A 12604-nucleotide genomic window follows, 5' to 3' on the forward strand; every position below is an offset into this window, starting at 1 on the left:
ACTTTTTATTAAAAAATTTTATATATTTTTTATTTAATTTTGTTCTATTTAATTTGATTTAATTTAATTTGATTTTGCCTTTTTTGTATCAAATCCATGACTATTAAAAATGAACGGACAGAGGAAGAGAAAAAAAAAAGAAGAAAAATTATAAGTGATATAGCAATGCAGTATTTAAAAAAAATAAATTAAAAAAGATTTAAAAAAAATAATAAAAAAATAAAAAAGGAAAAAAACCTGAGTTCGAGTCAGACAACAGAACAAATTTAACATTTTACACAGAAGTCCTTCAAAAGAAAAACCCAAAGCAGTGACTGCATTTAATACTCTTTATTCATTTTTTTCCTCTTCAAACACATTTTCCTGATGTACATGTACATTTCCATTCAAAGGAAAAACTCAAGTGAGGTAAAAGTGCTGAAAAATGAAATAGTATAATGGTTGTAACCATCAAAACTCATCGTCACAATCACAAAGCTGACAAAAAAGCTCTTTTGCATTAACTATTTCAAAAAAATATATATAGTGCGACAAATTTCATAACTTTTTTTTCCCCCCACTTTTGAACTTGTGTAGGCACCGGCATCCCTTCATACACACATGCAAACAAGCACACACACCTCCACACACGAACGTAAACACAACCTGCTGCAAAGTAAATTCACAAACTGTAGGAGAGCCTCCGTCACATTCCTACGGTGTAAGACTTGTACCAAGACAAGCGAAAAATATCGAATCCACAGCTTGCTCTGCACCCGCTCCAGCGATGAATACATCTACAGGTGTCATAAATAAAAACACGCTGCACTAAACGAAAGCCTGACGCGTGGGACGACCACAGAGGAGAGGCGGGTCAGAGGAGCAGGGATCAATAACACTGAGTTTACAGCAGAGAAAGAAAATGGGGCCGGAAACAACAAAGGCAAAAACACTTCATCCTCTTTTTTTTTTTTTTTCTTTTTAACACCATAATCGTCCCTCACTGACGTCGACACACATCAAACCCTGACAGAGAAACTGATTCAGCATCTGCTCTGTAAAGCTTTAGGCACATTTTCAGTCGTCAGGGGAAAAAAGGCACAAAAACCGTAAACACAGAGAGGGCAGAGTGGGCTCAGGAAGTAAACGCAGATTCAGGAATCACAAAGTCTGCATTTACTTCCTGTTTCGAGAAAATGCAACTTTCTGATTGTTACATTTTCTTTGACATCACTGAAAACTTTTTTTTAGCGAGCGATGTCAAAAAGGAGCCCGGAGGAAACACATGTTCTCATTACGCTCAGCAGACTTCAGCAGCAGCTGGTTTTAGTCGCGGGTTAACGCTTTCAATAAATCATTTTATCGTCACGGAGAGAAGAAATACAATCGACGGCGCACACAGCAGACGTTTCTCTGACTTTGAGCAGGAGATTTGACACCAGTTTAGCGCTAACGACAATCTGAGCAAGTGTTAGCGACACTGTAAAGTTTGCAAAAACAGATCAACTTTGTGTAATAAATAAATAAATAAATCGAAGACAATGACAAATGTTTGCAATCAAGCTCTGATTTGATATAGGTCTTTTCCAGCCACTTCCTGTCCACTCAGCTGCTACATTATCTGATGCTCGCCGTTTGGTAATCAAACATAATGTAACCTCAAACATGACCCCGTGTCTCTGTTGGTTTAAGATACTGATTTACAAATATCCTACATTCATACATGACGACGGCGTATGAATGCAGGCTGAGGTCAGAGAGGAGCTGCTGCAGTTTCAACGCCAAATGACTTATCCTGCGCTCAAAGCTGAAGTCTGCTGTCTGCTGCAGTGAGAAGCTGTGTTTGAGCAAGAAGAGGAGGGTTTTAGGTGATACACAGAAGAGGAAAAGACACGGTGAAGATCAGGAGGGGATGTCTGAGTAAAGTAATTCACCCTCCGAAGTAAAATAAAAAAGGGACAAAACAAAGTCCTCAAAAACACATCATTTATGTCCCTGAGAACCAGCTCAACTCCCTCCACAAATCGAGCACATTAGCTTATTTACATTCCTCTCAGGTGGCTGGGTTTGGAGTAAAACAAGGCCTCTCTAAAGTGCTTCTGTTGGTATGGGGTCTCTGCTGGGCGACCTCCAGCTACTGTGCCACAGGATGGCTTGTCAGTGCACTTAAGGTATTGCTTTGGTTTGGATGGGAACGAAAACAGAAGTGTCGGCGTAACGAGCGTCGCCAGGTTGCTGAGGAGCAGGTGGGTCTACAGGACTGCGACGCAGCTTTAAGAAAATGAGAATCAATCAAACGTTGGATTTCAAAGGGTGAAATCAACGAGGCTGCCAGCGACAACAAGGGGGGATAAAACGAACGACTGACGGGAATGACCGGACAAAGAGGATTCAGGGAACAAACACAGGGTGGGTTAAAAAGAAAACACCAAAAACTCAAAATATCAAATCAAACCAAAGTTATTTTGCTTCCCAATCCTTTTTTCTCTTTTCTCCCAGAAATGTGTCTCTAACACAGAAGTGATGGTTAACAGGGGCTGAACCCTTTCCCTCCTGGTCACCATTAAAAAAATCTTTAAAAAAGCTCAATCACTCCAAATAAGTCAAAGGCACTTTAGTGCTCGGGTTGCTGGTTGTGAAGCAGACTTTGGTCCAGAGCGAGGCAGTTTGTGGCACCAGATTTGTTGTTAAAAAAGACTAAAGCAGCCGAGCCAGCTGGGGTGTGACCTGCAGGAGAGGCTGAGCTGACCTTCCCCTGTGACACTTTCTAACCAGCCAGGAGCCGTGGGCCAGCTCGATAAGAGACCATCCTGGTTATCTGGTGTAAACAGCGAGAGCAGCAGCAGCAGAGACTCAGAGAGGAGTTTTTCTGGTGAACTGTGGGGCGAAGGGGAGTAAACACACACCGCCAGCTGCTGCCGCGAGGATAAGATAATCAAGAGGAGGCTTTGTCCCGTCTAAAATATGAAAGCATGTCAGGAGAGATGTCAGGTTATTTTCGTAGAGAAGCTTCGGATGCTGGTGTGAAAGGACCGCCTCATGGCTCGAGTGAGTTACAGCGTCCAGGATAAATCAAAATCTAAGTCTGAAGTGAGGCAGCAGACACGCTGGCGTTTCTCTTAACATACCGATCCCTGCTGCCTGTCATCCCATGACCACAAAAGGGGCTCAGACACAAGCGTGGTCCCAGCAGGCACCAGGAGCGAGGACAGGAAGTGTTTCAGCTCCCACACATGTAAGGTGGCAGAGCTGCCGCTGTTCCCTGCTTTTAAAAAAGGTGCCTCTTCCCGGAAAGCAAAAAAAAGAAAAACACGATAATTATAGACGGACGACGAGTCAGAGAGCCAGGCAGCGAGCTGCGTCAGAGGAGGATCCCATTTCAGGCCCGCAATGGCTGTGAGGGACGACCCTGCGGGGCCAACCATGTGCTGCTCCTTTTAAGGGAAGGGACCGGCTCTCAGCCTGTCACTCCCCGAGATCCAGAGCGAGCGCTCGCACCGGGAAACAAGGCCAGCTGCCTGAGCTGACTCCGTCCTGTCAGTCAGATCACCTCGCACAGAAGCCAGAGCGCTGTGGCATCTGGAGGTCTCCTGAAGGTTTTGGAAGAGGCTTAAAACACAGGGAGAAGTCAGCTCCTCAGACACACAGGAGCCCGTCAATCTGAGGCCTTCGCTGCCTCGTTGGAGATTTCCACTGACTGAAAAATACAGGGCAGAGTAAACCGGGTGCAGGGGGAGGAGGGGAGTTCCTCACACTGAAGTTCACAGTGGAAAAAATAAAAATACACACATTTTCTCTGATTACAACACACAGGCACTGTCAGCTTATCAGGGAGAGCAGAAACGTCTGTGAAATACCAACGCGTCAGAATTAAAACAAATTGTCTCCTCCCACTTCCCCGTCGCTTTAAGTTTTTAGTGTACCACCTTTTTGTGAACTTAACTTCTATAACACTGGTGCTTTATCTTTTTTTTCACCTTTTTCCAACCCCTTCCCCTTTTAATACTATTTTTAAACATTTTCTATTTTTTCTGCCTTTTTCACGCTGATTTTTTTTTTAAACCAAATTTCAGGCTTCAATTTTCTCTTTGTCCCTTTCTTCGTATTCAAATCATCGAGGGAGTAAACCTGGAAGTTAAGGCACAAAAACACAACTCCATCAAGATAAAGTTGTTAAACGGCGAAAACAACCAAACACAAAGAAAGAAAAAAAAAAAATCACACTTAAAAATATCACTTTTTCTTCCAATGACCTGGACAACTCTGTGGATAAGGAATGAAAAGGATTCCAAAAACGAAGCCAAACACTTGTCCACTTTAACATAATCGTGCCTCGAGAGGAACATCGCATTTATTGCCTCGTTAATACTTTTTTTGGAGGTTTTTTTTTTTAATATTCCTTCTCTTTTCTTGAAAGCAGCACCAGCAGAGCTCTCTCACACATCCAGGCACTTGATCTGTCAGTTACACGGCAGCCATGTTGGAATGTTCTGGTTAGACACGTAGTAGTTGCTGAAGTTTTGGTCTCGAACATACGGCGCCGGCTGGTAGTAGCAGGTGACACAGGATGCGTTTGGAATGGCGTTCTGCTCCGCCAGCACCCGGAAGGCCATCAGAGAGATGAGGTGCAGGGTCTGCCGCCGCTCGTGGCCCATGAGGCAAACCGTGCTCTCGTTGACCACTCTGCGCAGGATCATGAGGTAATCGTACTTGCTCTTCTCCTCGCCGACAAAGTGGCTCTGGAGGTAGGCCTCCACTTTACGCTGCTGCTCCCCGATGTCGGGGAAGTCGATGAAGAAGCGGGAACACATGTACCGCTCCAGGCCCTTGAACTCCTCCTCGCTGGCTGGTCGAAAGTCCCGCACCAGCAGGTTGCAGTATTTGAGCAGCCCGCCTCCACGGATCTCCTCAGGCCGTTTCGTAGCGATGAGCTTGTTGCGCAGGTGGCTCAGAGCCATGCTGAAGTCCCCGTACACGCTTTCCCCCTCCACGGTGGGGTGAAAGGCCTGCGACATCGGCGTCTGTGCCAGCTCGTAGTAGTGGAGCATGGAGTCCAGCACAATCTGAAAGGAGTCCACGCTGAACTCGAACTGTCGGCGTATCGAGTCCACAAACTTCAGCTCCACGTTGCGGCCGTTGTTGTTGGAGAGGGAGATGAGGCTCCAGCGGTCCTGCTCTGTGTTGACCTTAACCAGCTTCTGCACGTAGGCCTCCTTCAGAGTCATAGGTGTGATTTTCTCCTTGTTCACACCCTCAGGCAGGAAGTCCAGCAAAGTACCCAGAACCACATCCTTAATGAGCTTAAACTCTGCTTCATGAGGCAAGTCCACCCTGAAGATGACGTCCAGGTCCTTGTAGCTCCAGCCAATGTCCTGCACCAGCACGTGGCTGGCTGTGGAGCCGTTGAGACGAATGTCTTTCACTTTGATGCCACTATGCGCCAGGCGGGAGCGCACCCGGGCCACAATGTCTTTGAGCCGCACCTCTAAGGTGGGGAAGTTCCCTCGTCCGTGAACGGGAACCACCTCCGTCAAAACGTCATTCAGCCGGCACACCTGCTCCCAGGACAGGACGCTGACCGACTCACAGCTCTTTGATTCCTCCTTGTTTTCCATCTCCTCACAATGCACAGATGAACTGGGGTGAAAGAGTTAAAAGAACATGTTAGTGATCGCCTCAGTTGGAAATGCTAAACACATTCTTTACTAGAGAGCAAGAACAAACAGGTGTTTGAAAATAATGTGCTTTAGATTTGTTCAAACATGCAGATCAGTTGGATGGGGGATGACCTGATGCTTTGGATCTGGACCAGCTGTTTTTGGCAACTTGTCTGAATCACTTTTAGTGATGTAACATTTAATGGTTATCAAGTGCTCTGAAGTATAAACTATGAAGAGATGTCTTTTCCTGTTGTTGTTGTCAAATCCATCTGAGTTATGATCTGTTTTGCTGTTGTGATGGCTCACAAATGTCAAATCATTCTCAGAAAAGGATATGATTCTAGTTTTCCAGCTCTATATTATCTCTCTTCTATATGACTTTAGTAGTTTCAGCCAAAATATCTTATAGTAAATTGGTGCCTTTGAAAACCCTCATTACAGCTACTGTCTCTTTAAGGCCTCCCACCTGCATTCCTGAACCTAGCCAGAAGGTCCAGATCCAGAAGCCTCCTCCACTGCTGCCATGCTGCAAAGTCATCTTTCATTATTTAAAATGACAGAACATTTCTATAACCCCACGAGATTCAACATTTTACTTTTTATTTGTTTGATTTTTTTTTAAGTAACTAAAGAGGGAGCTTTTTCGCTTTTCAACTTCCTTATCAAACAGTGGCAGCATCATGGCTCATTCAGCACGAGCCGAGCAAAGTGCGAGCACGAGACAACCTGCTCGCTCTCAGCTGCACACACACAGCAGTAAAGGACAGAGCTCGTGAGGCTTCTAGAACAGCTCACAGCACGAGCCTGGCTGTTTTTCCAGAACCACATACACAAACAAGCTACTAAAAGTTACAAAAAACTGGTGTTTTACGACATAAATCCCAATGAAAAACGTTTTTTTTTTAAAGATGATTATCATTTAATCCAGCTTTTGCATTAACTTAACTTTAACCAACGCATCTATTAGCCTTTCTAACCGTCTATTAACTCAGAAACGGTTTCTAAGCACAATTAGAAGTTAATTCAAAACAAATCACGTCGGGAGGAACATTTACGAGCATAAAATTTTACAAAGTTTGACTTAAACTGAGTCCATATGGCAACATTTCTCTAAAATTAACTCCAAAAGTTGTCAAATCACCATAAAACAACAAACTCAGCTTTTAAATGAGTAAATATCCCTAAAATGTGTCTTATTTTCGGATCATGACAACAACTCAATGCATTTCAAATAAGCACATGTTACCTAGCGTTTATGGGACGTTTGAATAGTTGGAGAGTTTAGTTTCTTGTTTGTGAAAGCTACTCAGAAATCGTTCAAATTAGGCTTAACTGACCAATTTGTATCAGCTGTACTGCATTTGGTTATAATAGTTAGTTTCTACCCGTGTAGAGTAACCTGAGCTAGTTGTTAGCTCTGTAATATCACACATTCAGCTCAAGTATGAATAGTTTGGAGGGCGACTAACCAACGAGGCATCCGAGCGGCACGTGAATGCAGCACAGCTAACTTTCCTAGCCCTGGTTAGGCAGTGAAAACCAAAAGGCTCGGTGTACTCACATGTCCACAATCGAGTCCCGAAAGCCTTTAAAGTTAGCAAGAGAAGATGTTAATGTTCAGTTCGACCAGACGCCTCCACATACTCCACAGCCTGAGAGACACACGCGTACCGTTCACTGTGTAAAGTCAGTGTTTGAACCGCTTTGCAGCCTGGAGGCACGCCTGTTTTATAAAGCCGAAGCACAACCCACAGAGCACCATGCACAACAGTAAAACAGCAGAGCTCCCTCTCAGTGTGACGTATTTTCACAACAAAAAAAGTACACCAATTCTGACAAGTGAGGTCTACAATCAAAATGTGAAAAAAAGACGTTTTATATTTACCTAAAAGTTCAACTTTCACCATAAGCACATCTCACAGACGTAGGACCATGGAGTTTTGAAGTATCAATGCGCCAAGCGGAGCTTCTGATTGGTCAGCGAGGTTTTTTTCGTTGCCAAGTAACCAGGACCGTCTCCGAGCAGGCGCGTTGCTGTGTCACAGTCCAGTTCAACTGTGTTGTCTTTATTTGACGATTTTAAAATAAATTCGGTAGATTTAATAAGTTTGACTACACTTTTACACACATAAATTTGATTTATAGTCCTCCAAAATCTTACAAGGATTTTTTTCTTCAAAGATCACCTAAAAAAAAAGTATGTCATAAAAAAAAGAAGAAAAAAATGCAAATAATGTAAACGAAAATTAATATTAATTATATTCAATCGCCAATTTTATTTTTTTCACCTTTACAGAAATAAGGAAAAATATTGAAGCACTCAGTAGCCCTGATCAATCTTATTATTTACAAGACACAACATCTTGTAAAATAAATAAATAAAAATAAAATAAAATAAAAAATAAAATAATAATAATAATAATAATAATAATAAAAATAATAATAATAATAATAATAATAATAATAATACATTTTATTTATGACCCCCTTTCAAGGCACCTAAGGAAGCCAATTACTTTCAAAAAGATAGGATGGATGATTATGAGACAAACTTCTGGTTCATAGCTTAAACCATTTAAAAGAGATTCTGTGGAAAATTGTTGTGAAGAAAATTGTTAATTAACAAGGTAAAATAGTGAAGCGCAATATACTGTGTTAAATGATAAAACCATAATCCACTACTAGTCAAAACAAATGAAAAACACAGACAAAAAGTCAGGTAAACTGAACCCTATAGGCTATGGTAACAGCCATTAAACAGTTTTTTTATGTTAATGTTTTGAGATTTATAGTTGTATATTTTAGTGGTTTAATGGAGTTACAAAATTATACAGACTATCAAGTGTTATGCAGTTATTTTCGGGAAATGTCTCTGTACAAATCTTGTGTTGTATGTAAATTGAAGAACAGTTTTGTGTGTTGACTCAGGCTTATGGTGCTAACAGGCCCTCCTATCACAGAAAACACAGGAGACAGATACTCTCTGGAAAGCTGCCACATTAAACAGGGAGAGGAACTCTCCCACCAAGTTCCAGTGAAGAAAGTTAATCTTGTCAAATCTATTCACTGGAATACATAAAAAATACACACAATTCTGCTTTTATTCATACACAAACACTTATGTGGACTAAAAACAGCTGCATTTGTGGAGCCCCCCCTGTGAATAAAGCAGAACAGACCTCTTCCTAGTCTCACACAGAGGAGTATTGAAGTCATAAACATGATGTGTGGTTGTTCTGTGGAAAATAAAACACTCATGATAAGATAAAATGATTCCCCTGTAACAGTAAAGGTCTTCTGCCTGTGAAGGTGCTTTTTATTGAAATATGAAAACGAATGTGTTGTATAAACATGAGCAGCTTGGTGGGAATAAAATCTAAACTGTGACACAGAAACTGTGGATTTGAAAAGGAAAAACTGTGCTCATTTGTGGTAGACCAGAACACTCTCCCACAGTTTTATTTGAAAATGATTTCTGTTTTTGCAGCCCAAGAAGTTGCTGACCAATAACATTTGATAAAACCCAAATGCTAAACCAAGGGTCTTCAACCTGCGGCTCTGGAGCCTCATGCTGCTCTTTGATGCCTTTGCAGTGGCTCCGTGTAGCTTTAAAAAAACATATATCTAAAATGAAAAAAGTTTGTTTTTCTTACAAAGGGTATTGGTGATTAGGACATTGACACTTAATAAGATCCTGCATTAACATTTTGTTAAAATATATACCCATCACAATCTTGCAATAAAGCTTTGAAATATTTTTGTAATTTTTGCAAATATTTTGTGTTTCAATTTTTTTTAAAGTTTTGCAAATACAGAAAAAAAATACATTTTTAAAAAAGATTGTGCAAATTTTTACAATTTCTGCAAAACTAACATTTTTTCAATTCCTGCAAATGAAAATTAAAAATTATTCCAATTCCTTGGATTATTTTTTGCAAATTAAAGCACATTTTTACAATTTTTATCTTTATCAATAATTTTGCAAATTTTTCAATTTTTAAAGTTACTGATGTTTTTAGAAATTTTGGCTTATTTTTCTGAAAATTTCATTTTTATCTGAAATTTGGCAAATAATTTCATTTTCAAAATTTTTGCAAATTTTGTCTAATTTTTTAATTTCCATTTTATTTTATTTTTTAAATTTTCGCAAAATTTGGCCTATTTTCACATTTTGGAAAATTTTCGCCAAATTTTGCAAGTTTATGAAATTTCTTACATGACAGATTTTTCAATTTTTTAAAAATATTTGTAAATCTCTTTTAAACAAAAAAAACTAAGACATCATATGTACAGCTTCATGAACACACAAAAAAATCTTGTTTAGGGAAATATTCACTAGATTTTTTACAATGTATAGAATTTTAAACACTTTTTTTTTTAAAGATAAAATAGATTTTGTGGCTCTTGAATGTCTTTAATCCAGGTGATCTGGAGGAAAAATGGCTCTTATTAAAGTAAAGGTTGCAGACCCCTGTGCTAAACTGATCACAGAACTTTTTAACATAATCTCCAACAAATCCAACTCAAGGCGAGATGAGACGACACAGTAAGCAAGGAAAAAGAGAAAAAAAAAAAAAACGAAACAGCTGCGTGTGTTTCAGGAGAATTTTATTAATTGTTGCTATAATATTCCCGGATTTTGTTCATTGAGGTTGATGACTAAAATATCAAACAGTCCATTTCAGCTGCTGATACTCAACAAGTGAACAAACATGTGCTGTAGAGCAAATCTCGTGGGATGCTGATCAGCACATCAGGCTGGAGGATGATGCTGAAAAATTTGGTCTTCAGTTGATTTCTTTATGACTTGTGCCAAAATGACAACATGTCATAAAATAATCACTGTAATATTGCTCCAGCAGTGTTTTCTATTTCGTGCTGTCAGCTTGTCCTGGTGTTGATGTTTGGAGCTGGAGTCTGTGCAGCAGAGACTGACAGGTGGAGACAGCTTTTGTGTTGCATACCAACGACTCATAAGAAGACAGATTTAACTTGCCAGTGAAATAACAACAGCAAAAGCAACTTATGGAGATAGCTTGGCTCTCACAGTTTTGAAAAGCTCAGCGACTGAAGAGTTTAATTTACTCTACTCTAATAATCCTGTGAACGAAGTGTAACAGAGTCTTCATCATCAACAGAGCAGTGGTTCGTGACGTTATACTCCAGCTTGAGCATCAAATAACTCAAAGTAAACTTCATACACACAAGTCAGCATTGCTTGGCTATGGCTGCCTTTTGGAGCAGCTCTCTCTTTTTTGTCCGTTTCTTGTAATATTTTTTTTGTCTCTTTTTTGTCGTCCTTGTATTTGGAGTGGATCATCACTTTGTATGCCTCATTTGTTGGTCATGGACACCAAACTTTTTGTGTCTTCAAGTGATATTTTTACTATTTTTGCTCCTGTGTTTGTCTGGAGATCCTACATGTAACCATGGCTGCATTGTTTACATGTGAACTCAGCTGTTAGCAGCCTAGAGCATGTCAATGCTAACTGGTGCAAGGCCTGATGTTTCCCCACAAGGTGAGGAGAAGGAGGTGATGACAACGTGCTGGTTCTCAGGTGTGAGCTAAGAAGTGACGACATGGACCTGTCCTTCCATCCATCGTTATTGGGAACGTAAGATCTATCTCCAATAAGATGGACGAGCTAGCTGTGCTAACCCAGCAACATAGGGAATACCAGAAGGCAGAGTAGCATCATGCTATTCACAGACATGGCTAACAGAGCTAACACCAGACACTAACGCCACATTGGAAGAGCTTCACCTGCTGTGGGCAGACAGGATCCAGGAGACAGAGACTGAACAGACTGCTGAAGAAGCTCAGTCCTGGACCCTGTGGAGATGGAGGCTGGCTGACTGGACAATGATGGACAAGTTGTCAGCATCTATTTTCTTATGGACCTTTTTGCACTTTTTATACACTCTCTTACTTTTGTTTTCTTGATTGCTGCTGTGACATGAATTTAGCTGTACTTTTAACAATGACAATAAACTTCTACTCTATTCTTCTATATTTAAACTAACTACAGTAATGAAAGCTGTGAGACAAATGTGTTTGGCTTGTATTTAAGTTTCATAGTTTTACCGCTCTAGTCCAGTAGGGGGAGCCCTAAAGGTTTTGATATCATAGTATCATCCTCCACTCTCTTTTACCTCTTCCTCTAAAAGTCTAAGATTCAACTTAAAACGTGTGGATAGAAAGGTTCTAGGATGTTAAGATGTCAAAAAAAAGTTAACCTTTCACCTTTTTTTTTTTTTTCTTTTTTAAAATCTATATTTCATGACTTCTTCATGTCATCCTGGTTCCACTCCTACCTCATAGGCCGCACTCAGTTCATCCAACTCAAATCCTTCCCCTCACAGCCCTCCCCCGTCACTTCAGGTGTGCCCCAGGGGTCTGTGCTGGGGCCCCTTCTTTTTATTATATATCTACTTCCAGAAATTTGGTACCCACTTTCACCTTTCCAATAAACCCGACGCCTCTCTTCCACCTTCCTCCCTCACCCACTGCCTCTCAGAAATCAAATTCTGGTTCACCTCCAACTTCCTCAAACTTAATTTGGATAAAACAGAACTCCTCCTGGTCGGTACAAAATCCAATTTCTCCAAAGTTGACAGTTTCTCCCTCACCATAGACAACTCCACAGTGTCCCCCTCCCCTCAGGTTAAGAGTATGGGTGTCATACTTGACAGCTTTCTGTCTTTTCACTCTCATACCAATCAATCAATCCCCCGGACCTCAGAAACATTGACTTCCTTCCCCACTTCAAATCAAAACTCAAAACTCATCTTTTCCAAACTACTTATTCCCTTTAACTTTCCACTCTCTTCTAACTGTGTCACTTTTATATGTTGTTTTTATTTATTTCAATTGTGATTTTAATGCAGTGTGTTTTTATTATCTATTTTGAAAAGTGTCCTTGGGTGCTAGAAAGGCGCTTTTAAATAAAATGTATTATTATATA

The 12604-nt window shown here is 40.6% G+C and overlaps 1 protein-coding gene across 1 annotated transcript; it reads right to left on the reverse strand.

The window, feature by feature from the left end:
* Positions 1-315: 315 nt before the first annotated feature.
* On the reverse strand, positions 316-7363 carry tent5c (terminal nucleotidyltransferase 5C). Its single transcript, XM_074695111.1, has 2 exons — positions 7201-7363; positions 316-5616 (listed from the first exon to the last, which is right to left on the reverse strand). Exon 2 carries the CDS (start codon positions 5592-5594, stop codon positions 4440-4442), a length of 1155 nt encoding a protein of 384 aa, XP_074551212.1. The 5' UTR covers positions 5595-5616; positions 7201-7363; the 3' UTR covers positions 316-4439.
* Positions 7364-12604: the final 5241 nt, after the last annotated feature.

Source organism: Halichoeres trimaculatus, unplaced genomic scaffold, assembly GCF_033239565.1.
Source record: "Halichoeres trimaculatus isolate MK-OKI-2021-1 unplaced genomic scaffold, fHalTri1.1 fHalTri1_scaffold_19, whole genome shotgun sequence".
Classification (NCBI taxonomy): Eukaryota; Metazoa; Chordata; class Actinopteri; order Labriformes; family Labridae; genus Halichoeres; species Halichoeres trimaculatus.

Excerpts from the sequence above, each read along its gene's own strand:
- tent5c (XM_074695111.1), bottom strand. The coding sequence starts at position 5,594 with ATGGAAAACAAGGAGGAATCAAAGAGCTGTGAGTCGGTCAGCGTCCTG.